General features: G+C 40.5%; 2 protein-coding genes across 2 annotated transcripts; one reads left to right on the top strand and one right to left on the bottom strand.

Annotated features, from left to right (window-relative positions):
* The first annotated feature begins 1,862 nt into the window (after positions 1-1,862).
* On the top strand, positions 1,863-15,915 carry wrap73 (WD repeat containing, antisense to TP73). The gene is made up of 13 exons (XM_086052204.1): positions 1,863-2,038; positions 2,542-2,621; positions 2,727-2,879; positions 3,949-4,065; positions 10,142-10,214; positions 10,695-10,798; positions 11,009-11,095; positions 14,104-14,238; positions 14,323-14,400; positions 14,486-14,588; positions 14,718-14,843; positions 14,949-15,140; positions 15,486-15,915. The coding sequence occupies exons 2-13, from the start codon at positions 2,553-2,555 to the stop codon at positions 15,596-15,598; spliced, it is 1,350 nt and encodes a 449-aa protein (XP_085908330.1). The 5' UTR covers positions 1,863-2,038; positions 2,542-2,552; the 3' UTR covers positions 15,599-15,915.
* A 1,188-nt stretch (positions 15,916-17,103) lies between these two features.
* On the bottom strand, positions 17,104-26,438 carry tprg1l (tumor protein p63 regulated 1-like). Its single transcript, XM_086052170.1, has 6 exons — positions 25,662-26,438; positions 25,367-25,458; positions 22,104-22,154; positions 21,750-21,875; positions 19,290-19,443; positions 17,104-17,904 (listed from the first exon to the last, which is right to left on the bottom strand). The coding sequence occupies exons 1-6, from the start codon at positions 25,887-25,889 to the stop codon at positions 17,710-17,712; spliced, it is 846 nt and encodes a 281-aa protein (XP_085908296.1). The 5' UTR covers positions 25,890-26,438; the 3' UTR covers positions 17,104-17,709.
* Between the last annotated feature and the right edge of the window lie 833 nt (positions 26,439-27,271).

Genomic DNA, 27,271 nt, shown 5'->3' with positions numbered 1-27,271 from the left:
CATCAGCGAGAGAAATCTCAGCATCACAACCTCCTCCAAAATGGATCACACCCGTACAAGGTGATCCGACATCAATTAACAAAGCAACCAAGTGTTTATAAATATATATGTGTATTTACATATAGCCTATATATTTTTGTTTTCATTTCGGCAGGGAAAATATATTTATTTTGCATCTAATTTAACATCCGTATCACGGTAAACATTGTTCAAGCGCTCAAAACTTCGATTTGAGATAAGCGAGAGAAGTCCTATAGTTTATTTTAGCCAGGACAAAAATCGACATTTTTAAAACAACAACAAAATAAAAATATTTCAGGCATATTTGGATAACAGAACTAACAGGTGCAGATGGTGAGTCTCGGCCTTATGGGTCCTAAATAAGACTAAACAAGTGCAGCGAAAATGCGTTTTCCCACTTCTATTTTGCACTTCTAAAAGCAGTAAATCAAAAATGATATAGACTACTTGACTGGATTTCGATTTTTTTTCTTTGTATTGTTTTTCTGCGCGCTAATTTCTGTAACCAAGAAATTGCGCAACTTTGCAGCACAAAGGCAGATACATATCAAATTATCTCCACTCCAGGGTTACGGCCCCCATGGCAACTTACACTTACTAATACACAACCACACACCCTGCTTCCCATGAGTTAGTATGGCGGAAAAGCATGTACTCCCAAATGTAAAGAATTTAATTATACATTTTTATTGAAATCTCTGTAACACCATGTGAACGATTTTATTTAATTTGACAACGTTTTTTTTCCCCGTTCTATTAAAACACTTTGGCATTGAAACTAAAAGATGCAAGGAGGGCGCAATAAGGTCAGGTCAGTAATTTAGCCATATTGGGATGAAACTATAGATCTAGAATACAATAATACTGTTAGTTATAATAAAAAGGAATCTTTCATTTATGATTATTATGCTACTGACAAATGTGTAAATAAACAAAAAACTATCATGTTATGATTATTATGCTACTGACAAATGTGTAAATAAACAAAAAAATGATCGTTCCTGTAGATAGTCCTACACTGAAAAAAAATGTTAATTTATATATATATATATATATATATATATATATATATATATATATATATATATATTTATATATATATATATATATATATATATATATATATATATATATATATATATATATATATATATATATATATATATATATATAAAATAAATAAACGGACCTACCTGAAGAGTGTTATTATCCCAATCCAAGAGGAATTGTGTTGTGTGCAGAGCCTGTTTATTGTTGAACATACCCAGAGACTGAGCCTCCATATAAAGCACAATAACGAAAACAACGAAAAAAAATCGACCTAACTCTAACTTTGATAAGAATGCAGCAGGAGATTGACTTTTCGGAGAAAGAAAATGAAGACAGTGATAAGGACAGGGAAGCTGATTTGCATGCTGCCCTGGGAACTGTGAGCTTTGTTGAGGGGCTTCAGCAAGGCAAGGAAGAAGGGAGGCGGTAGACAGCGCGTTTTGGGCGCACACAAGCGGGAAACCTTCTCCCATCTCCGCAGATGTATGTCTTTTGGTTATTTTTTATGACAGGCTTCACTGTGTTATATGAGCAACATCAATGTTTCACGACAATGGAAACAGGAATATTTGTTGATAGATTTAGGCCGAGTAATAACATAGTAAAATACACCTAAATCAAATTTGTGCATGCACCTTGCATACCTAAAATCAGCAATCGAACGAACTTGAAAGAAGTGGAGCAGTATACATTTGGTAGATTAGTCAGTGCATGACAAGTATGATCAGCTTTACGCAGAAAGGAAAAAAGAAGAACATGAAACTTCATTTCCCAGAATGCACAAGAAGCAGAGCGATAAGCTGATTGGCCAGCGCTCCTGTGCCCGGTCTAGTACTTTTACAAACAATCCCAGCTCCTGTGTTCTAATGAGAATCAAACGAAGCTAACTTTTTGAAACTACACACTAGGCTGGACCACCTCTTGTCTCAGTGATGATGTTCTGATCCTGGTTTTGAAAATAACAAAGGTTAGCAGACTTCATTCGGTGACGCAAATAGCGTGTTGAGCTAGCGTAGATGTAGTTGTCTAACCGTTAGCGACGTGTAGTTTGTTCGCCGCTAATCTGTGGGTGTCTTCTCAAATAGCGTGGCCAAATCGACAGAAGGTCAAATTAAGTTGAGCCTCAGTTTAGTTTCGTTGCTAACATAGATAACTTTATTATTATTGTTTATAGTAGCGAGTCAGTTAGCAAACTGTACCTAGCTTCCAATCGCTAACTATTTTTATTTATTTTTAAGATGTGACGTCATGTCATAATGTCCACCTTTTACAACAATAAACCCGTAAAGGGATTGTTTAGGAGTTATCATCGTGCATGGTTGTCATGTGTTTTGTGTGTAATGTTTAAAGCGTATCTGGTTCTTGGACGTATGTCCCCATCTCGTGTTTAATTTGGGAATTACTCCGCCAGATGAGAAGGCTGTTACTTGGATGAAACTCATTCAGTTGCTATTTATACATTTCTTCTAGAAATCCTCAACATGAATTTCACTGAGGTCTTCAAGCAATCCAACCAACTTTGTAAAGTCTCTCCAGATGGGAAATATTTAGTAAGTTTTAATGTAAAGTGTTACATTTAGTTGTCATTATTGGGAAAGTGATTTAAGTTTTTTTAATGGCCTTTTTTTTTTTTTTTTACAAAATGATTTTTGCAGGCTACCTGCGTTCAGTACAGGTTGGTGATACGTGATGTGAGCACGCTGCAGATCCTGAACCTCTACACCTGCCTGGACCAGATATCTCACATGGAATGGTCATCTGACTCTCAGTTCATCTTGTGTGCTATGTACAAGAGAGGACTGGTACAGGTAGGCTGTGAGAAGATGCCGATGAATAATTTGAGGGATATTTGTGCCGGTATTCTCATTCTATTTCAACAGACATATAACATTCACTTTCCTGTTTCTTGTTTGTTTATTTTGATTCTAGCATCAGCTGTAAAGAAAGTTTTTCCCCAGACAGTTTTGGTCTTTTCAGTGAAGTAGAAGTCATATTTGATGCATCAGTAAAACATGAACAACAATTATTTTTATTGAAGTTGCACTCCATGTTCGTATTCTGTATTTGACTCTTGACAATGAGGGATGGGTACTTAATTGTTAAGGATGTTCACTGTTCAGTTATATGGGTGACAAATGTGCCTCATACAAACATGTCTGAATGTCGCATTGCTTCATAATTATTAAGTGGGTAAAACACAAATATTAGAGAAACGTTATAACATTATTACCTTTGTCATTTTTAACTCACTGTCACTAAAAATACCAATGTATTTGCTAAAAAATAGTATTAATTCTTTATGTCTGTGTAGATTCACAGTCATCCAAGTAATGGTAATCCACAAAGTTGGAATGGAGGTCACTGATCTCTTCTAGTTTGTTCAGTATGTTGTTTTTTTCCTTTTTTTCAAAAAATGGACTGAAAAATGACTTGGGCTTGATGTGCTAATAGATTCTGGTAATTATGCCAACAATACATTAATGATAAATGAAGTAAATAATCCAGTGGGATTTAGAAAGATGGCTGTCTCTCTGTACATACCTTGTGACAAATCGCATTACATGACACTGTACTAGCTCTCTGAATACACAAATACCTGATCGAGCCTTGCTTGAAACATGAACTGTAAAAATTGAAACTCAGGACATCACTACAACAAAGATATTTTTCAGACAAAGATTTCTATTAATTAAAAGAAGTGGTGCATTTTATTGTAATTGCACAACATGTATCTTACCTCTGTAAGGGGATCCATCGCCAGTCTTTCATGGTTTCAAGTGGTTCTTGGAACTGAAGTTAAGGAAAATACAATATGTGTGTGAGGGGTGTCATTAGTGATGGTTATCCTGCTGTCCCGCTCCCTGTCTTTCTTCTCAGGTGTGGTCGCTGGAACAGCCTGACTGGCACTGTAAAATCGACGAGGGCTCGATTGGACTGGTCGCTTCTCGCTGGAGTCCAGACGGACGTCACATTCTCAACACCACCGAATTCCATGTAAGTGCCAAGTTGGTGCGTGTAAGCGGGCATGCATTCTTGCGCACGCAAGTGTGTTAATGCATATGCTTGTCTGATTTCCACTGTTGCTGGCCCACAAGGAAAGTGGGGTCTTAAAAATAGCCAGACACCAGAGCCTTAACACCCCGTACACCCGCCCCTCTACCCCCACCTGCTGCATGTATTCAGCCTGATTTCATAGCTCCACTCCTGTTAGCATCCTGTCATACATTGCCCTTTTTGCCTCTGGAACATTTTTTCGCATCATGTAGGTCTGGCGTAATCCAGAGGGTTTATGGTTGCCAAATTTGCCACTTTAGCTTTGATCAAGGAGGAAGAAATCACCAGTACCTCTCCAACTTGTTTACATCTATGGTTTTGCTGTTAGTGAGCTTTGGTTCATTAAGATTTAACCAAAGCATTTTAAGGGTGTGTACTGGAAATAATTATTGAAAAAAACATTACCGCAACTCTGGGCCTTAGTGAATGTTGCTTATTCCAAGAAAAATAGCATCCTTCTAGTTTCCAGGTGAACTTGTTTTATGCTGTGATATTGACATACTATCGCAGGGCCTTTCAAAACATTTTTTACACCTGGCACTACCTAAAAAAAATACTTAGCTCTCCAAGTAGCAGCATATTGACCAATATTAAAATACAGAAGCGTAGTAGGCTTAAAGGTTCATAAAAAACAAGACCGTTATTCCTATAAAGTATTTTAATACTATTGTTAGACGCTATGATACTGTCGCTTGAACATTACCACTCCGTTTAGATATAGTAAAATAATAAAACTGCAACTTAAAAAAATATTCAGTTACAATTATTGGACAAACATTACATTTAAATTTGGTCTAATACGTTTAAAAAGTAACTGTTCTTAAAGATTACATTCAAACGTTTATAACTGCTCTTAAAGGTTACATTCATATGTTTATAAATGAACTGTTCTAAGAGATTACATTCAAATGTTTTGAATTTAGAAGTTAAATACAACTGAATTGTAGGGTAAACCAGGGCTTGATGTCTTACTTTTACACTTTTTTTATATTTATTGGAATCATATATCATATACATCATATATAAACAAATTGTATACCAGATGAAAGACCAAATTCTCAGGTCTATATTTTTGTATTCATGTAATTTTGATATTTTCTGCCAGTGCAGAGTTATAAGCAATCAAATAGAGAGTGAGAACACATGATATGTTGCCCCACCATTGAGTGAGTTGTCTTACTCCGTGGGGTAAGATGTCACACTGGATTTTGCAACTAATAAAAAAAGACAACATTTTTGCTCTCTCTCCCCTTTTTTTTTTTTTAACCTGAAAGTGAACATTGAAGTCGGCCAAAGTAAATGTTCATCACTGTGCTTGGAAATGTTGTTGAACTTCTAACTTGTCACCAAAGTCGCCGGGCTAAAGTGCTGCCAAGACTATTCAACTAATTTAAACGTATAATATTATGCAACATGCACTGGATTAAAGTCCTTAGGAACGATGGCACGAAGGCCATGGCTGTCAGCATCAAATGCCCGTTTTACCTTCATTAAACTGAAAATTCAATATTTAATTGAATTACAAAAAACAAAGCACTGGTTCATTATGAAACTTACCAGTACTGAAGAGTGGACATGGTTCCAACAATAACTGGAAGATCCATATAACACTCAAACAACATCTGACAAACACATTTCCTCACCCGTCAGACACATCATCCCAATGGTAATTCTGGCCGTACGTAAACCAATTTGCCTGGGGTGAATTTTCATTGGCCCATTCTTTGCATATGTCACGTGACAACTAACCCCAAAATGACTGAGATATGTTGCTCCAAACTACCATGTTTGCTAATACTAGCTCTGAGGTATGATAAGATGGCTGAATTGCTCCTCGACCAAGTCCACATGTATCACGGCTAGGATTTGTGTCTGGAAGATGCTTGTTTAAAATGTATAAAGTTAACGTCTTTTACTTTGGTTTGTGAAAAACGGTTAATTGGCACTCATCTCAGCACACAATGTGCTATTCTTTTCTCAGACAGGACACGACTCCTGACCATATAAAGCATTGGGTTGGCAATTCTGCATGTTTTACATGTCACCCTGGTGCAACCCACATGATTCAAATGATCAGGATCATTATCCAGTTTCTGCAGACCTTGTGGATTATATGATAATTTCAATCAGGGGTGTTGCAGCAGGGACAGATGGAAAACACGCGGGATGCCGGAATTTCCCACCCCTGATATAAAGGTATTCCACTTTTTAGTTATACCGTATTTTCCGGACTCTACGTCGCTCCGGAGTACAAGTCGCACCAGCCATAAAATGCATAATACAGAAGAAAAAAAACATATGAAAGTTGCACTGGAGTATAAGTCGCCCCCCCACCACCCCCTCTTGGAATCCAAGTTGTCTCTGTCGCATAATGTAAATAAATGTGTCTATATAAATCAAATTAATAAAACTGTGCGCTTAGTACACATCATTTCCACCGAGCTACAATGGTAATATTTAGCATCCACACGTGTAGCATTACAAGAAAGCTTCGGTAAGATAACTTTAAACTCACCAAAACGGTCGTAGATCGATTAAAATAAGTCTTTTATTTATCGCCGGCCATGTAGAATGTTTCCAAGTCTCCAAAAGTATTTTTGTATTGAGTCGTAATTATCTGTTCTCTCCTCCACTCTCGTGCGTGCGTGCGTGTGTGTGGCTGGCTGATGATGCAAGACCATGCACTGCCAGGCACGGCACCTTTTAAAGGAACAGTACAGTATTTTGTATAGATGGACTGATAGACAGTCAAATAGTCTTTTTATCATACTATTTTAATTACTTATGTAACACAATATTAGATTTTAACCGTTTAAATTATTCATGCATTTGAATAGCTTTTAGGATTTATCTTTATGTTCTTTATGTGGGTTAAAATAACATGTGAAGTGATATAAAGGTAATAATGTGTTAATGATTTCACACATAAGTCGCTCCGGAGTATAAATCGCACCCCTGGCCAAACTATGAAAAAAAACCCACGACTTATAGTCTGGAAAATACGGTACATTCTGGTGGAGAAGAGAACTGTAATGTGACAACAAGCCCCGATCTCCCCTACTTGGGCAGTGATTCTTTTGTGCACCACTAGAGGGAGCCCGCATATCATCAGTAGGACTCATACCACACTTTGATTGAGTTCACGAACACTTTTAGCGAGATGCCAAAGTCTACTTAATAATTCCAGAGACACTGAAAAAGATTTGCCCTGAAGATTTATAGGGTCAAGCTACAGCTAAGTTTGCTAACCAACAATGAAGGTGCCAAAAATGATTTTCATTCCAACCTGTACCTCCTGACGTCTGTTTCGTGTTCACTCCATAGTAGTCACATGTTGTGTGAGTGATGAGAGCTTATACTGGAGCTGCAACGCTCGGCCTGTGTGACATACGAAGTTGAGCCTGACTCCGGGAATCACTTGACAGGTGTCATGGGCCAACACACAACGGCATCTGGAGGAGCCAAAGAGTGCAGGGGAGTGCATGTGTCTGTGGTATGTCTGCTTTGTGTCTGTCTGGATCTTCCAACTGTAAAATAACAAGAACAGGACAAACAATATTTTAAAAAGAAAAGAAAAACCACAACAAAAAAGTTGCTGCAGCAATAACACATGGCATTTGATTAGCTGATGAGCTGGCATCAGCGACAAATCCACGGCGGTAACACCTACCAAATGAGAGTGTATCTTATTGAGCCGTGCCCATGCGAAGCCTAACAAACTGTTCCACTGTAATGAGGATGATTAGAGCTATGTAGTGGCACCACCTGTTATGTTTTCTGTAGGGGAAAATGGAGGCTTCAGTTGGGCAACATGCGCTGTGACTAATTGGGACATGTTGTCTATTAGAGTGGAGGCCACTATTTGAGGTTGACTGCAAGTGTTTAATTTATACAGTATATGTTTTTTTGTTTTTTTTTCTCAATGTGATCAAGTATGTTACAGTATTGCATCACAACATTTCTTGCCCTCTGCACAGAAGTTAACTCAAGCTCCCTCTGCCAGTCATATCACTGGCCGGTATGTAATATCAACAGTCTTATTATTGACTAATGACTATTTAGAGGGCATCATTTTGTCACTCAAGTTGGAAATGAATTTAACGGAGCCAAAATCGCACTTACTACTGTCTTGACAACGGGCCGGCTGAACTTACCTTCACCCCAAAGCAAGGTTTCATTAAGGCTGTGCCAGACGGGTGTTCGTGTCAGGCTTGAGTTTCAGCGCCACTCATAAACAGCCTGCTATAATAACTTGTTTAGGGACAGCTGCCTGTGGTGTGAATCGTGCCTCTGTATGCGTTTGTCTGTCTGACTATGTGACGGTAAAGCTGCTTAGCCATGTGTGTGTTTTAGCTGCATGTCATTTCATTTTTACATTTGGCAGAATTTTTGAAATATTAGCAACTCTTTTGGTAAACTATGACTAATACAATGAACAGGGGCATCTCATTTTCTTTGCTATTTTTTTTTAAATAATTGCATTATTCTGAAATGCCTTATGGTTCAATTTGAGTCCCACTAGAAATAAAAAAAAAAAAAAACTGTCTGGCCACTTATGTTTTCTTGAAAGAAGGGTACCCAACAACTGTACCTTGCGAGTTGCTTTTTGCGCGTATCTCGAGTGTTAGCTCAAAACTGCCATTGAGAGTTTAAGATCTGCTAATGCAACCAATAAAGACTAAGCCAAAAACGTTGCCTTGAAGCCTTCATTGTTGAACCTGGCTTGTTTTTGGAGGAGGGCAGTTAAAACCAGCTTTCATAGGTATGATTGTACCTACTTCGAAAGATCAGATTCTGAACATTTATCTCTGGCTCTCGTAAAATGATTATCACCCATCCCCATGGGTCCGCCTTTACCTGCTGCGAGGTGCCACACTGAAGCCAAGGACGTCATTGAGCTCAACTCTTGTAATTGCTTTTAGATTGGCGCGCTTGGATTAGCATTCTTGGTACGGCTGGAGCCACGCTAGCATCTAACTTGTCACCAAAGACGCCAGGCTAAAGTGCTGACATGGACATGATGACAATCGCTCACCCATACCTTGTGTATATGTTGGCTTGAAGAGGCTCCAGTTCCTTGATAGAATCATGAGGCTGTAACAAGAGAAATGGGCTATATCGGTTTAAGATGGCTTCCTATGTGGAATGCCTGCACTCTAATCCCCTGCTGACAGATCAGAATATATGGCAGCAAATACACTTGCCCAGACACAAATATGAAATTGCTGACATGCTTTATTTCATGTTTGCTGCTATTAAGACTGCTTTTATAGTATAGTCATCTTCTATCATTCTGCCTCCGAGTTATTGTACTGTGGCAATATGGGAATTTTCCATACATCCTAATTGTTGATTGATAAATGAAATAACTATTTTGGCTTTGAAGGCATAGCCTTTACGTAATTTTTGATCACTTTAGTAAATTCTCATAATGGCCCCATTCAAGAAGTGTTGCATTGGGACCCATCTCTAATGTTTGGTGGATTCAAGAGTGTTTTCGTTTTGAGCAATATTGGTAAGGGATGTTCGGGATATGTGCACTGAGGTTGTTATTGTGGAGGTCCTACACAGCTGGATGTCTTCAGCAAACAGAGTGGACATTTCTGGCCACTTAAGTGACAGACATTGGCTCAGTTCAAATGTCAGTTTAAACGTTGTGACGAAAGCGGCAAACATTCCCAAATACAAAATGGATGACTGGTTTATTTGTATTGTACAACTGACTTAAGACCAGGCTTATATGTTCCTTCCCATGTATATTTTTGAAGGATTGTACAGGAGTTTTTGTCTGATGTTTTCAATAACTGTACCCATGTTTAATATCGGATATGCTCTGATTTCATGTTCACATTTCCGTAACTGATAAACACCATTTGAGCTCCATTACAAGGCATAGGAGGCTTATCAGAGGTCTGTAAATATTGTTATATATGACATTTTGAATGTGTAGAAATGACTTGAACAGGATAAGATGAGCCACAGTTGTTCCTTTCTTGTGCGTGTGGTGTCTTGACAGCTGAGAATCACTGTGTGGTCCCTGTGCACCAAAGCTGTGTCTTACATCAAGAATCCCAAAGCTTGTCACAAGAGTGAGTATGACAATAATTCGGTTGTAATGAATTGCTTGTGGTTTGTGAGTGTCTACGCGCCCGAGGGTCAAGCACCCGAGGACAGGGTCAGCAGAATGTCCATGAATCACATGCCGTCCTTTACCTTGCGGCCAGTCCCGGGCTATGTATAAAAAAGTGTACCTCTCTCTGCAGACAGCTGTGCCACTTTCAGTAAATGGGACATACTTTTCATAACAGGCCTGTCAGCAGCCTGGGTAAAAAATTATGGTCTGTTACCGTCGCTGTTCATGCCCTTGCATGACCTATGCATCATTTCAGATGCTACAATACAATACAGATGCCATGATACTCCACTCCTAAGTGTCATAACGCCTGATAGGAAGTATACGCATAGGAAGTCACAGTTTCAATGGTCTTAAAGTAAAATTACATTTACTTGGAGCAGCATTTTGTTTCACTTGGAATGATAGTTTTGTGCGTATTCATTTTTGCCCACAGGTATTGATTTCAGCAGAGATGGCTGTTACATGGCCTTGGCTGAACGTCGTGACTGCAAAGATTACGTTTGTGTATTTGTGTGTGATGACTGGCACTTGCTCAGGGTAAGTAGAAGACTAAGCCTTGGCTTTTCCTCCATCTACCAAGTTTATCCAAGTGGTAACATACAGTAAAATGATATCCTGGAGTCAAACTTTTAAAACAGGATTTTACATTCTAGTAAGGTTAGCATTGTGTCTATCACCTTTATCTGTTCCAATTGCTACCTTGATTGTTTAAAGTGTAAATATGTAGTGATGATGTTTCTTTTACAGCATTTTGAGACAGAGACGCAGGACCTCGCAGGGTTAGAGTGGTCTCCCAATGGCTGCGTCCTGGCTGTTTGGGACAGCTGTCTGGAGGTTAGGCCTTAATGCCGTGGTATCTGTATTGCTAAATTGTGTAAAATCGTAATTTAAAAAATGGAAAAAAAAGGGTGTAGGATTTTTTATTTTTTATTTATTTATTTTTTTAGCTCTTGTTCATACCCCAAGATTTTCATTTAATGTCAATGACGTCTTTGTTTTTGCTTTCATGTATAATTGAGCCCCGCTGTTCATGGAGGAAAGGGACAGAACCATGCCCTGAAAAGCGAAAATACATGAGTATTTGACTTTGCATGCAGAACTTCAGCGCTCGGTGTAAGGTGCCGCGTTAACTGATGGTTGGCATGTAAAAGCATAGTGAGCGCAAGCGAAACGTGTTAAAACTGAAAATTGAGTTGACGTTGAACATAATGGCACCCCACAGTATTGGCTGGAGGACCCATCACCTCATCTTTGAAAAGAATAAAGTTTCAATGCCATTTCAACCTTAAAGCAGAATTCAACCCAAACATATTTTTCTCAAGAATAGGTTCCCAGCAGGCCCACTAGTTGAAACACGGCATTCTGATTAATCTTGAGTTTGCGGAATATAAATTAAGCAGCAAAATGCACTCGTTTTTAGCCATCTCTGGGGGCGGCCATTTAGTCTTCTGTCAACTGAAAATGACATCACAACTGCTCACAACGACCACTCACGGCTCAGAAAACAGGTAAGCCGTGATTGGTCGTTGTGAGCAGTTGTGATGTCATTTTCAGTCGACAGAAGACAAAAGACCCAGAGAAAACCCAGAGATGCCTAAAAACGAGTGGATTAACACTTATTCCACAAACGCAATATTTATCAGAATGCCCTGTTTTAACTAGTGGACTTGCATAGAACATATTCTTGAAAAAAAAGTTTGCGTTGACTTCCGCTTTAAAGATTACCAGCACCTAATTGTTAAACTATTACACAACAGTCAGGTTATTACACATTTAATGACAGAGGGTTTTTTTTTTTTTTGTGAAACGGTGTCCTAGTAGCTTTCAAAGGCCCAATGTGTAGAATTTAGTGCAATCTAGTGGTGAACTAATAGAATACAACAACCTAAGATGTAAGTTAGTGCATGTATTTTGAAGCGCGTGCACTACAGTGCCTTAGAGAGACTGACTATACGTCGCAAGCCTACCACCAATTTCTTCACCACAGGTACAAGCAAAATGTTATCACAAGCGACTTCTAGTATTCCCTCAAGTGACAGTAGTACGTGCATTGCTTTAATTACACATGCTGTAGTTATGACGTGGAGGAATTACGTTTGCTAATTTTGCCTCCTTTGGGTGCCCATAGGAGAAGGATGGCGGCGAGACATGGCAGCCTCCTGTAAGGGAGGCGTGCCCTATGAGAGATTACTTCACCTACGATTATACCATGTATAAAAAAAACGTACATTGATGTGATATAACATTTTTTTTTTTTGCATATTATTAAATGAATAGTGGGTTTTCAAAATGAATGAACTTTGAAAAATTAAAACGTTCTTCACACTGTCACTTCAACATATTGACAGCTGAAACTGTTATGCTTTCTGACCTTTGCTTAATCCACATAAAAATGTTCGTCATTGCCTATAGATGGCACAAGATGGTGGCAAAGCACTTTTTCTTATATTAGACAAAGATACGGCCTAACTAAAGGTGCATATTCTCCTGTTCATGTTTAAGTCAATGTCTTACACGCCTTTCTTGCACACTTTCAAGGTGTGGTGATCTGCCGTCTAGGCTTCTGACACCCACCATGTGTAGCCTAGGAATCCGTGTGAAGTTACCGAAGAGGTCTGACCATATGAATTGAGAATTCCTGCAAGTCCCCGATTGTGGAGTTTTCCTGAGACGCGATTCCCTAGAGATCCATTTGGAAAATATATCACACTTTAAAAGTGAAATTAATTTGCGTAGTGGAAACGGAAGTTATGCTGATTGCACCAATGTGTGGCACATCTAACAGGCTACTTTGAAAGATTTGTTTTTATTCTATATCTAATAACTACAATAAATGTAATGAAATCAGAAGACTATGCTCATGACTGAATGCATGTCTGCATCAGTAGAAAAGCAAGTGAGCCGGCAGTTGTTTAAGCATTGCGTAGCAACATGTCTTGCCGCACACGTCACCTCTCTGGATTTTACAACCAGCATATGTCAAATAAAAACAAATGATTAAAAATCGAACTCACCGTTGCCACCATAACAATTACTGCAGTTGTCGGGAGCGGCGCTTTTGTACAAACTCCAACCCGTCAGCATTAGTCAGCAGCTGCTCTGTAATATGACTGTCACCAGTTGAACACGGAAGCAGTTAATTGACTCAAAACGTGCAACGTTTCACCTTCAAAAGGCGAGAGTCGGTACTACAGCTTCCTGAGCACGGAACAGAAAAGATGCTCAAGTCACTGGTAGATTACCCTGCGCAAGATTTGACAGGGAAACGCCCTCATTTCAAGGTCGCTCCAGCCAGAGTGTGTACATTTCATGAAAGTGCGGAAGTGACACACTTACTGTAAGTCGATGGGAGAATTTGTGCAACCAAAAAGTGTGCAACAGTGCACTTTTTCTGACTGAGCACACAAATTAACGCCCCCACCCCCTCTGTGGTGAGATTTTCAGCAAAAAAATTGAGGATATGTCATGTTGCCCCCCCCCCAAAAAAAAGAAAAAAATCAGCAAATTGTTGCTGTCATGTGAAAAACACTTATCTCCATTTTTTTTTCCATCGTCTTATTTTTACCTGAATCATGTTTCCGCGTTACAGAAATCGCATTAAAGTGAAAATTTTAAAAAGTGTCCAAAATTGGAGAGTGTTTTTCACAGGACAGTGACAAAATACTGAATTTACAAATGCCAAACCACAAATATGTGGGTACTGTATATTGTCTTTATTTACCTCACTTTCTGTTTGTGTAAATTGCCTAATTATTGAGAGGAAAAAAACTAAAGGTCACACTCACCTTTCCAATCCTTGTTGGAAGCACAACGCTTGATTGATGTTTATGTCCTCCTGGCAGTACAAGGTGTTGCTGTATTCTCTGGATGGCCGGTTGCTGTCTACTTACAGCGCCTATGAGTGGTCGCTGGGTGTCAAGTGTGTGGCCTGGAGCCCCAGCAGTCAATTCCTGGCCATTGGCAGCTATGATGAAAAGGTTTGGACACACATTGAGAAAGTTACACCATATACACTGATCCACATGTAAGAAATAGTGCTAGTGACTGTTAATGTATTGCAGGTACGCATCCTTAACCACATCACATGGAAGAAGATTGCACAGTTTGAACACCCAGCTACAATCACCACCACTAAAGTTGCAAGTATTTTCTGCCATTCTTCTTATATTGTACCAGAAGGCAGGAGAGCTTAATTATAACCAAAGCGACTTGTTGTATTGGTAGGTTGTGTATAAGGAAGTGGAGAAAAGATCAGCTGCTGGCAGTGAAGAACACACTCTACACAACATAACAATGGGCTCAACTCTATTAAGCAGCCAGAGCAAATGTATGTCAGTGTTTGCCTTTTATTGGAAAAAAGAAAAAAAACGTATTACTCATTTGGCTACACCAACTCTTGGGTCAAGTAAAAACCATCCTCTCTTGTAATCACCAGCTTTCTTGTCCTCCTCTCCAGATGAGATTCACCCAGCTCCAGTTCAAATGCCTGTGGTCAGACCAGACCCAGACAGGGCAAACCCCAAGATTGGTGTCTCTATGTTGGCCTTCAGCTCAGACAGTCGCTACTTGGCCACCAAAAATGGTCAGACATCATTTCCCCACTCTGTATTTGATGACCAGCTCTAAGCATTTTGCAGTCCATGAGTGCGCTTTCAAGATGATTGCGGATGTGCACTTTTGACCGCAGATAACATGGCCAGTGTCATCTGGGTGTGGGACATGCAGAAGATGAGCCTCGAGGCCGTGCTCGAGCATATGTCGGCTGTGCGCTGCTTCCAATGGGACCCAAGACGCTCGCGTCTGGCGATATGCACCGGCAACACCAAAGTTTATCTGTGGACCCCTACAGGATGCGTTTCTGTTCAAGTCCCCAGTGACGGTAACATCATTTGTGATTTGATGCTGCCAGATTTGATAAAAAAGTACAAATGTGTGTATTGGTATATCATATACAGTACATAGGCGTGTTCACGATGCTATCCCACTTGGATAGAACAAGCGTGATGGTTTTAAATGCTTAACTGTTAGCATTCACACAATGACTAATAATTTAAAATAAAGGTATATACTAATAATAAACCCCGATTAACTTTTCGTTTTTCTTTTGTTGTTGCATTTGTGGATGTGATGAACATGTAACCAATCTCAGTGTCACTGTCAAGTAAATAAAATAAAAATTGCCTCAGATGAGACTTACTTCTATGTCCGTCGTTGTCTCTGCCAGGTGGTTTCCAGGTCCAGTTGCTGACGTGGCACTGCCATGGGGATTGTCTCATCTTGCTTGGGAAGGAGCAGCTGCGTTTGTGCAACATGAACACTGGCACTGAGGACAAGTGATGCAAGCAGGCACATAACTGGAATTCACTTCCAGTTTTCTTGTCCAATGAACAGATGGAGCAGACTCAGCACTCAGCTCCACCAGCGCAATTTACTTGAAGCACTGTATGTCATACTGAACATTTTGGAAAACCTGACATTTCTCAATTGGATTAAACATTTTAGATGATTACACATTCGAGCACTAGTTGTCTAACACTGTGAGGGTATTGTCTCAGGCTCAGAGAGTTCGCTTGACTATTTCTGAACATTTGTACTTTTCCATGACTTTTGAAAAAGATTTTTACATTGTTTTTTGGAATAAAATTTGAGATGATTTTTGTGTCTCTCTTCTGGCATAATACTGTTCAGGCCCATTAAAAAACTAAATACATAAATAAAATAAATAAAAACACCCTATGCACACCCTATGGTTGTGATGTGGCATCACAGGAGCTGGACAAGAACATAGTCATAATGCATTCTTTGTGAGAAAAAATAATAGACAAAAGATAAGTGTTTCTGTACATTTCATGTGTGGAAAAATACTGTTCATATCAAGTATTTTAAGAATGAAGACGGAGGTTAGATTGCTACAGAAACGAGTTAAAAACTTCAGGATAAAACGTGCCTTATTTTTTATTTTGCTTGTATCATGTATAGATTTATTTTTTTGCTGACTACACATACTCTACAGCAGGTAACATTTACATTTTTTTTTAGAACCAAAGAAACAAAAATAGATTAAACATACCAGTTACCACAGGTCAAATTGACCCAGAAACGCAACAGGAGGGTTAAACATTTCTCACCTGCAATAACAATGTGCAATCTTAATCACAGTAACGAAACTTCATCTGGGCCCACAATTCAGGCTGAACCCAGTGAAACAAAATGGAATAACACAAAAAATTTAAACACTATATACTGCAGAAATGGTCAAATTAAAATGGAGGCGGCCACAGTTTTACATCAGCGCTACTATGTGTCACAGAGCACCACAAACTTTTCAAACCAGATGTAGGTCATTGTGTACATGCCGGCCCGCGAAAACCTACGTTATACTTGATGGCCTTTGAAATTCATTGGGAAAACTTTTTGGGGAAACACAAACAGTTGATAAAAAAAACACAAAAAAACCCCACAGATATACCTCCAATATGTGTTTTAGAACACAAGTTATGTATTAGAATTCCCCCCCCCCCCAAATATTATATATTTTTCTTATTAAATTCAATCAGGGGCCACTCATATTGTGGGCGTGCATCCTGCCAGTTGCCCATCCCCGATCTACAGAGATGTGTCTAGTTTATGGATATGATATTGCTGCCAAATGTGCAATCCCATCCGAATACTGTACAACTTTGTTTGGTAGCATCCCTGGACAAGAATCAAGATTTATGATGAAAACAAAACAGTCACATTTTTGCTATAACACAGCAACTCTCACAATGCTAGAGCAGCTCTGATCTGTAGGCAAATGTAAACACAGAGAGCATACAAAATTGTCCAAAAGGAGAGAAAGGTCACATAGGATTATTTATTGTTACCAGTGTGAAGAATATTGTCTTATTTTCCACAGTAAACAAGCTGAATTGTTAAGAAATACAGCACACATCATGATCAATTCCCCTTTTAGCAAAGCTTATTCCACTTAATCATGTGACTTGACCGACAACTATAGTTCCCATTCCGAGAATCTGCACCGTGATCTCATGATCGCTTCATTTCATTGAACATACAGTACTTAGCACTGCAGGCACACAGCCACTAAACATCTTTGGCACTGAACGCCATTTTTATCAGTTAACGCTCAAATAAGTGGCAAAAGACTGCAACACACCCAGTTGAGGACAAATACAGAATATAAGAAAAAAGGCAGAAGCAAACGCTGTTGTTTTTCTCATCAACTTTTTGTCACATACCCATACAGCCGAGGGGCCCATGCAAGTATGGCAGCTCTTTAAGAAAGGGACTGGGGTGCTAAAAACAAACGAGGAGACATTCCATGCAAGTCTTCAGCTGGCTGACCACTTGTGTGCGACAAACAACTTGTGGAGTGTCATTTTTACTATCTCTGAGCTGCACACACAAGAAAAACAAGGCTGCTGCGCCGTTCGGAGAAACTGTCTCTAAAAACCAATCTTGCCACGGGTCATGGAATAGCCCAACTTAGCCTCATTATTGATGAAGGACATGATGCCCAGGTAGGTTTCGATGAGAAGGGGTCTCTCCAAAATCAGGACTCCGTTCGCCCGACCAGGGATGGGGTGCTCCTTCTGGGCTCTCTTCACCGCCTGTACCAGTTGGGTCCGAAAGTTGTCCAGCTGTATGTAAGATCATAGATAAGTACACAGATGAAGAGGGATATTATTTCTTTACAGTAAACTCCTGCTATTTGCCGGGAATATAAAAAAACAAAACAACACACAACCAAATAACACTGCTCAGAAAGTATATAATTGCCTACAGTATACAGGTGAGTCCTCATTTTACGAACGAGTTCCGTTCACTGACGATGTAACATGAATTCCGGCGTATGTCGGATTTCACCGTTAAAGTCGAAATTTCCGACAAAATACTTTGTATAAAAAAATGAAGCAGTTGTGATGTCATTTTCAGTCGACAAAATGGCCGCCCCCATAGATGGCTAAAAACGAGTGCATTTTGCTGCTTAACTTATGTTCCACAATCGCAAAATTAATCAGAATGCCGTGTTTCAACTAGTGGGCCTGCTGGGAACATATTCTTGAAAAAAATATGCTTGGGTTGACTTACACTTAAGTATTTGAATTGGTGAATAGCCAACTATGTTAGATGGGGTTACACTGTGATGACATTACGGGCAAATATCAACTACCCCTTGAGCAGAAAGAAACAACCTTTGGGAGTAAGAAGCGGAGGTGGGCATTCCGTCAGACTGACAGACCGCTCTGTTTTGTTGACGATTGCGGGACACCTTTTAAAAAATGACAGACTGACAAGTGATGGAAGTGGGTTTTCATCCGTCAGTGTGATCGTCACTAACCGCAGCCCATCAGTGACTGACTTTTTCTTTCTTTCTTTTTGAACAGTAACGGACCAGTGAAATTTAGCAAAATGCCCACCTCTGGTAAGAACTGCTCATAAACCAGTCATTTGAGTTACACAAACAAGAGGTTTTCTGTTAAGGGACTATTTTGTCGTTAACGCAGCGATCGGTTGTGTGAACATGACCATCGGATCTGTTTTCATGCCCCCTGGACATGAATGAACGACCGCGCCATTGTTTGGCTTCTCTACTGTGGGGCAAATGCACAGTGGGTACGGAAAGTTGCGGTACTCAGACCCCTTGAAATTTTTCACTTTCTGTGTCATTACAGCCATTTGCCAAAATCAAGAAAGTTCATTTTATTTGCACCTCATCTTGACTCTTCACTTTAATTTTAAATAAATCTGCAAACATATCTACATTTTTTTGTTTTGTTTGTTAAGATGGGGTGCTGAGTGCAGATTGATGAGAAATAAAAATAACTTTTTTGATTTTGGCAAATAGCTGCAATGATACAAAGTGAACAATTTCAAGGGGCCTGAATACTTTCCACTGTATAGTACAGCTTTTGTTATCCTGACAACCAGGGCGGAGCTACGTGGTTGCAACGAGGCTATTGAGAGACTACCAGCCCAAAGTTGGAGGAAAAAAAAATGTGCCCAATTAGTCCAAAGGAATTACCTGGCAGAGGGAGGCCACCTTCTCGTCTGCGTGCGCCATGGGGTGCTCTGTGAAGGTGGCGTAGGGCATATCTGTGGACCACGGGTTCCATCGGTTTAAGAAGGAGGCCCGGGGACGCTTGTCCCACTGGACTCGAACCCCAACACCCTCTCTCCTGTAAAAACAACGCCCAAATCGAACTTGTAAATTCAGATGCATCACAGTAACAAACTGTTAGCCTAATTGCATAATTTCCCATGTCATTTTTGAAGGTTTTCAGAAAACCAAACCCCAAATAAAATTCACAAACAAAAAGATTACAGCTGCCTCGATTCAAGCTTTGGTGATTACCATGGTCCGTATGACTGCCAATCTACACAGACCTTTAAAAAAAATAAACTATTTGGATGGAGCACATTGATATTTTTCATATTTTTAATCCATGTGCTCTATTTAAAACAAGTGACTCTGAACTGAAGCCCCATCAACCGATTTGCACAGACGCGTCCCCTGAAATTTAGAGTTTTGCAGTTTTTCGTTCTCAAGGTTGCTACAGCTAGGGCTCTTGTTTCGAATGCCACATTTGACCCCTCTGTCCACGTCCCTTGTTCTGCAGTGTTCGATTCCTTTGAGGCGGTTTCCTCCACATTTTTGGAGGATGTAGTTTGCCATATAAAGCCATCTGACTCCCCTTATGACTTTGTTGCTCCACACCTCTTTAAGGAGATTCTTCCTAGTATTGGTGAATCAGTTTTGGCCATTATCAACTGCAGCCTGTCTTCTGGTGTAGTCCCCCAACATTTTAAACATGCTGTAGTGCAACCCCTGCTTAAGAAACCTGGCCTTGATCAAGGTGTGCTGTCAAATTTTAGACCCATTTCCAAGATGCCTTTTATTTCTAAAATTCTAGAAAAAGTGGTGCACTTACAGTTAAAATATTTTTGGGATAAACATAATGTCATGGAGGTTTTCTAGTCAGGGTCCAAGAAGACGCATAGCACTGAGTCAGCCCTGTTAACGTGTTTTTAATGACATCCTCCTGGCAAATGACACTGGAGACTATGTTTGTCTTGTTTTGTTGGATTTGACTGCAGCATTCGATACGGTAGACCACAGTATTCTTTTGACTCGTTTGCAACACCAGGTGGGCATTAGTGGAAGCGCCCTAGAGAGGTTTAGATCCTATTTGGGTGGCAGGACTTTTTCTGTTAGTCTAGGTTCCTCAGAGTCCCGCTCTGCCCCTCTATCGTATGGTGTTCCACAGGGTTCTATTTTGGGGCCCTTGCTGTTCTTTTTGTATTTGCTGCCCCTGGGTTCCATCCTTCGAAAACACGGTATTTCCTTCCACTGCTATGCAGATGACTGTCAAATCTATGTCCTGCTGAGCAAAAAAGACGCTTTCTCCGTAAGACCACTTTTGTCCTGTCTAGAGGACATCAAAGCCTGGATGTCACTAAATTTCTTAAATTTTAACGAAAAGAAAACAGGAGTTATGGTGTTCGGTTCCAGTGGCTCTTTAACATTACATCCTATTGACCTTGGCCCCCGTGACGTCTAAAGCCAACAGTCTTGAACTTGGGTTTTAAAATGGACAGTGATCTTAAATTGGACCAGCAAATCAGCGCTGTTGTAAGGTCCAGCTTCTTTCATCTTAGACAGCTGGCTAAGGTAAAGCCCCTCCTTTCTCATTAGCACTTAGAAACAGTCAACCATGCCTTTGTTACATCTTTGTTCATTTTTAAAACCCGTTTGAAGACACATTTCTATTCTCTGGCTTTTGATCCGACCTGAGACTGATACGTTTTCGGCTGTTTTCCGGTGTCTATTGTTTTGTGTTAATTTATTGATTTCACTTGTTGTATTATGGCTATTTTGTTGTTGTATGTAAAGTGCTTTGTGACAGCTCTAGCTGTTGTGAAATGCGCTGTATAAATAAAATTGTATTGTATCCATTTGTGACAGTTGGTTAAATATGACTTTGACAATTATGCTATTAGCCTAATGAAATGTTACACTCCCTCAAATAGCCATTGTGCTCTGTCACCGTGTCTACTTCAGACAAATAAATGCCTCCCTCAAATGCACAGGCCCGTTTTCCCCCATCAGGCAAAACAAAAACCCCACTGTCGCTATCAGTTCTCTGCACAGTTTTTCCGATTTTGTTGTCTTATTTATTTCATAAAGTGGAGTCGAAGCCTTTAAAGTCAACTGGCGCTTCAGAAGACTATGTTGTCTTCCTTGTTTCTTGACATTTCTCTGCATTTCTCAATGACAATCCATGTATTTTGATTCAAACCTCACTTTTCTCCATGACAATCTGTGTATTTTGATTCAAACCTCACTAACACTGGATAGCAATTGCAATACATGGATACATACATAAGTTAGCGAACATAGTAATGGAGGCAAAAACAAGTATGAACGTAAAGTATACTAGTAGAATGGAAACGTTTGATCAAAGGTCAAATGAGGTACACGTACTTGTTCAGGGATTTGGGCGGGAACTCAAACTCGCCCACTGAGATGGTGTCGACGGCATTGAGCGAAATTCTGACGACCTGCTGACACAGCAAGTTGATGAAGTCGTACTTACACACCAGCAAGGACCTGCACATGCAAAGCAAATCAACTTTTGTTTAAAAGGATCATACTATGGACATTTTTACTTTTTAAAAACTACATTTGAACAGTATGTTGAATGTATGTATATCCGTCTTGTGTCTTTTACCTTTCCATTCCAACAACAACTTACAGAAAAATATGGCATATTTTGGATATAGTGCGAATTTAAAAAAGGGGACACGAAAACTCATTGAAATGTGCTTTTTGACTTACCTGTCTGTGATGAGGACAAGTCTCTCCTTCTCGTTATTCCAGTGGTCAATCCTACACACATGATTGGCATCTTAGTTTGACAAGATGATGCACCATTCGATATACTAACAGCAACACACTTACTGGTCCTTACTCATTTAAGGTGACAAACAGAACACAAAGTATAAGTTTATGCACATTTGTATTATCATTTTTTTTTTTTTACTCTGTGAAATGCAGCATACTATATAATCAGACTGTTTTTTAAAGTAATATTCTAAATATTTGTTGGAGACATTACTTCTATCCTGAAGACTATCGAGATGCCTTTTGAGCAAAGCACTGGTCTTTTCACCCCCTTGCTCAAGATGTACAAGAATAAATATGCAGCAGAGTTCCAGTTTAATTTCTGAGTGAGGGATTATGATCAGTATAATCATCCAAAAACAGACAAAAAAAACACACCAGGATTTAAGTGGAAAGATTTGTACACCCTGTCACAAAGTCCTTTTAAATTGAAGCAGTATTGTCTATTTTAATGAAGAAACTATTTCGTAATGGCATAAGTAAGAGTTAAAAAGAATGAAATATTCTTGTCACACTGCATCAATTAAACGCTGCTCCTTCGGGCGTGATCACCTTGGCCACTTGGGGCCACCTGAGGGCAGTACTGTATAAGACAGACAAAATGTTTCAACTCTTCTCTGAGTTCTTCCTTGTACACTATTGATGGTCCCGGACATACGACTCTTTCAGTACGGCACTATTATTATATTATGGGTTTGTTGGGAGGGAGGGTGCGAGCGGGTCTTACTTTAATGTTGTGTTTTGGACATTTTTATTGGACAGCACTTTGAGTTGCATTTTCTTTTGTATGAAAAGTGCTATATAAATAAATTTGATTTGATTATTAGTTGTTCTATGCAGATGTTATGACTGTGAGGACTATTATATTGACTGCGTTTACATGCAGCCAATATTCGGGTGTAGTGTAGGTCAAAATTCCGATTTCTGAGTCATTCAGAAAAATCAGTTTGCATGGCTTGAGCGGAGAGTTACCCCCCCACATTTAAATGACCCGATTGAAACGGCGACGAATGGACGGCATGACGCAATTTACATCATGTCCGCTTGTTACTTGCTTCCATCAATAAAACACTTTATATTCATGTCACTCACCGCACGAATGAAGCAGACGGTTTCCTCCTCGCTTTGAAAGTGTGGTGTTCTGCTTACTCTAGCTTTCGTCATATTTTGTTTATCACTAAACGTGTATTTCCGGTGGGTTGTGCGCCAAACAGCGCACATACAAGCACTTCCTGCACTACAAAGACCAAGATTCCTTGCATGATATTCGGAATTTTAAAATACAGAATAAGGGCATAGTCGGGTTACTGCACGCATGTACATGGCTTTTAAAACCCAGTATACTGCCAATATTCAGGTTTTTAAAGGTTTTTTGGCTGCATGTAAACGCAGTCTTGTTCCGACATGTTGCTGAACCATTTTTGTTCAATCTTTTGCATAAAGGATTAAAGCACCGCAACACAGATGCTAAATAGCATTAGTATTAAGATAGCGGGGGCTTTGTTACGTCATTTAGGCTGTTTTAATATTCAAGGATTTATGCTGTTATTATGCTGTTATTATTTTTAGTTTGACAGAAAACTTAAGATGGGAGCAATATTAAATCGCGTGAAGACTTTCTGGATTATCCATTCATCCGCTATACAAACCGCTCATAATTGTTCAAAATTTGCCAAACTGCTGCTTCATGTAAAGTGCGTTGAGTTCACTACCACCATTAAGTGGGTATTATAAAAAAAAAAGTCAAACCACATCTACATCAAAATTGAGGATATCATTGGATAGATATTTAAAACGTGAATAAAGTGAGCCGAGTTTGCCACAATCAGTAAAGCATTTAAGATTCTATGCTAGCGTACGGGATACCGGTACAATTACCGTACTGTGTATTTTTCGGTGTCAAAAACGGCTCGATACCATTTTTTTTAACACCAGTATAAAAAAAACCCCCAAAACCTCCAGGGCAATCCGTCCCGGGGGCGGTATGGTCCGGCCCTCCGGACGCCCATTTTTGAGGCGCAGGGCGGGGGGTGACAAGTTTGAAAAAAGGGGCGGACTAAGCAAGGCCGGAAGTGGATTTTAGTGCGGCCCACTAATCGGCCCTCATGCTGTGACGTGGTCGCGAGGCGCCCAAATTTATTCTCAGCCTACTCGGCAAAAGGCTTCTTTATACTCCCGCGTCGGCCCGAGCGACAACTGCCGCATTGCATCACGTGACCGACGCATTGTGCTGTGAGACATGTTGGCGACAGGTCTGCAACACGTCGTGCACACGCGCATTCTCTCGTAAACGGTCCGTTATGTCACATGTTGCGATGAAGTACAGTTTCCCCCGGCTCGGCCCGGCAATCTGTTGCCACGGAGGAGACGATCCACCACGCAGCTCGTTGTTGGTGCGAAGCAAACTAGTTTGGCAGCGGCGTGGGTGTTATGTCACATATGTGTGTCTAAAGAAGCCTACACACGCACGTATCACCTTCGCTGACCGAAAAAAGGCTGAGGAAATTCCATCCTGTGGTGTGTCGCACATCCAGAGTCGCCACAGCGGCCCATTCGCGCTTCATGGTTGAAAGCGAGTGGCACAGCCAACTGGGAAGAGGAGCGGCCAGGGAACAGGTCCGGCTACATTACTGTACCTAGTTCTTTTTTTGGCGTGAATAAAAATGGTTTTCCCTGTTTATACTAGTCCAAAAAAATAAAAAAATACACAAATTTAATTAATTTGCGCTTGGATGGTCAAGGGCACGCAAGTGGAACTTCTGCCTCCCAGCGCAAAGTCTTTCCGCTCACAAGAAGTGTGACAAGGCTAAAAATAGATTAGCTTTGGGGCTCACGTATATACACTATGGCAACACAGAACAACTCCAGACTGAAGGAGGTTTTGTTTGCTGTAGTGTCTTTTATGACTAAGGATGGAGGGACGACGACGACAGTGTCCAAAGTGCCCATCTTTGCTAATGTGCCGTGGAACAGTTTTGGGAAATCACTGCTTTCATGCACTGCTGGTGTACCTAATGAAGCGGCCGAAGCATTTCAACCTCATTTTGCCCATTCGTCAAGAATTGTATTGGCAATTTTATGCATCATTATTATTATTATTTTGGAAATAATTAACATTTCAGCTTCCTGGGCATGTAACAAATGTTGTGGAAGATCTTTGTGATGAGGACATGGTTCAAGACAAAAGTGAGACTTACTGAGCTAGAAGCCAGACGCTCAGCACCTCTCCATCCTCACAGGGAAGGGCCACAGTCCGGATGTCGCTGACCGCCTGCTCGATGGTGCCTGGCTGAAATCAGCATGAAAGCTTCATCACCATTATCATCACCACTATCACCATCCTCTACCTGAAAAACATACTTAACCACTAATGTGTACTGTACTGTCACTTCTTACCAATGACTGGGCTATCATTGCTAGTCAGTCACGCCATCATCATCTAACACGCTTTTTACATGACGAATGTAAGATAAAAGGACATGGACGTCGTACCCGGAACACAAAATAGTCCTTGACTTTGGCTTGCATGGTGGGGTTGTGCACGTGAAAAGGCGTCAGCGTTTGCAGCGGCCCGCAGCAGGCTGCAGTGGCTCCATGTCCGAGGCTCCGCCCGGCCTCCAGCGGCGTGAAGGCAACCTCCACTCCTTCCTCGACCTCGGCCGGGTGGAGAACCGCGGCCCCCGGACTCTGGGGCTCCACTGTGTCGTTTAGCTGAAGCATGGTGGTCTAGGAATTCCTCGACGGAAATGTTATTTAGTGGAAGCACACTCACCCATTGCGCACCAATAATGTTGTGATTGTAGAAATGCGTGCTTCACTTCCGCCTTCAACGTCCTCTTAAAGTGACAGTCGCCCATTGCCTGCGCCGCTTGACCCAATGTGCACTCACTTCAAGGAAAACACTGCCATCGCTTTGATGCGCAGCGCGCTGGCCATTGATCTAAATGTCCCGCACCCTGAAAAAGTGACAGGCACCCTATAGAAAGCACGGGAAATAAAACTAATCTTAAAGGAAAAAAAAAAAAAAAGATTTGTCGATATGAGCTCAAAATGGTCCCACAAGGTGGAACCCTCTCTTCTTTCGGGATCCCAATCACACTGATTTGAAGGGAAAATTGAGATTCAAAAGATGTGTGACGGCAGAAACGCAACTCGCTGACGGAGTTGTTTCCTTATGAGGTTTGGCGACTCAGTAACAGCGATCGAGGACTACAGCGGATCTATCAGCCACATGACTTTATTCTCAACCGATATGCGCACCGAAACTGAGATTTCGCCTTTTGGATGGATGACGCACGCGCCGACGTGTCGACGCGCAGGACCCATCACAATCACAACCCACCCTAGCAAAAATTGGTTGAAAAGACGTCACTTGTGTCCGTTGAAAAAAACGTCCGAACTTGGTTGAAAAGTGAAAGGTGAAAAGACGTAATTTTCATGCCGTTGAAAAGACGTCTTTGAAAAGACGTCCTTTTACAGTCTAAATTTGGTTGAAAAGTGAAAGGTCAAAAGACGTAATTTTCATGCCGTTGAAAAGACGTCTTTGAAAAGACGTCCTTTTACAGTCTAAATTTGGTTTCAAAGTGAAAGGTGAAAAGACGCACATTTCCATGCCTTTAAAATGACATCCTTTTACAGTTTAGATTTGGTTGATAAGTGACAAACAGAGCTGGGCAGTACGTCCCAGGGCCGGACCGGACACATCTGGGGGGAAAAAGGGCTCGATTAAGGAATATGCAATATGCATGGAATGGCTAACAGGCTGAGCAGTTTCCAATGTAGACAACATATCACTCGCTGTCGTATACATATTTTATACTGTACATATGGGTAACTTAGTAATAATATGCTACCTCTTCTCGGCTCGCCCATCTCTAGTTAGTCTGTTTGATGCATTTTAAGAAGCATGAAATAGCGTCAATGTTCGGGTTTTGAGGGTGAGGAAAAGTGAGTACATATTGGGTAATATTCTCCTTGTCTCCATTCTGCAGCTTCATCTGTCAATTTTGCCAAGCGGCCACAAGCCAAAGGCCACATGATGTGCAGTTTCTCCACTGCCCCATTTGTCCTACCTGAAGGTGATTATTCGAAAGTGGCGACAC

The sequence above is a fragment of the Filicampus tigris genome, chromosome 1 (assembly GCF_054856515.1).
Source record: "Filicampus tigris isolate MCC_2025a chromosome 1, RoL_Ftig_1.0, whole genome shotgun sequence".
Lineage (NCBI taxonomy): Eukaryota > Metazoa > Chordata > Actinopteri > Syngnathiformes > Syngnathidae > Filicampus > Filicampus tigris.
Note: the sequence above shows the minus strand (reverse complement) of the source record. Positions and strands in the feature narration are given on the sequence as shown.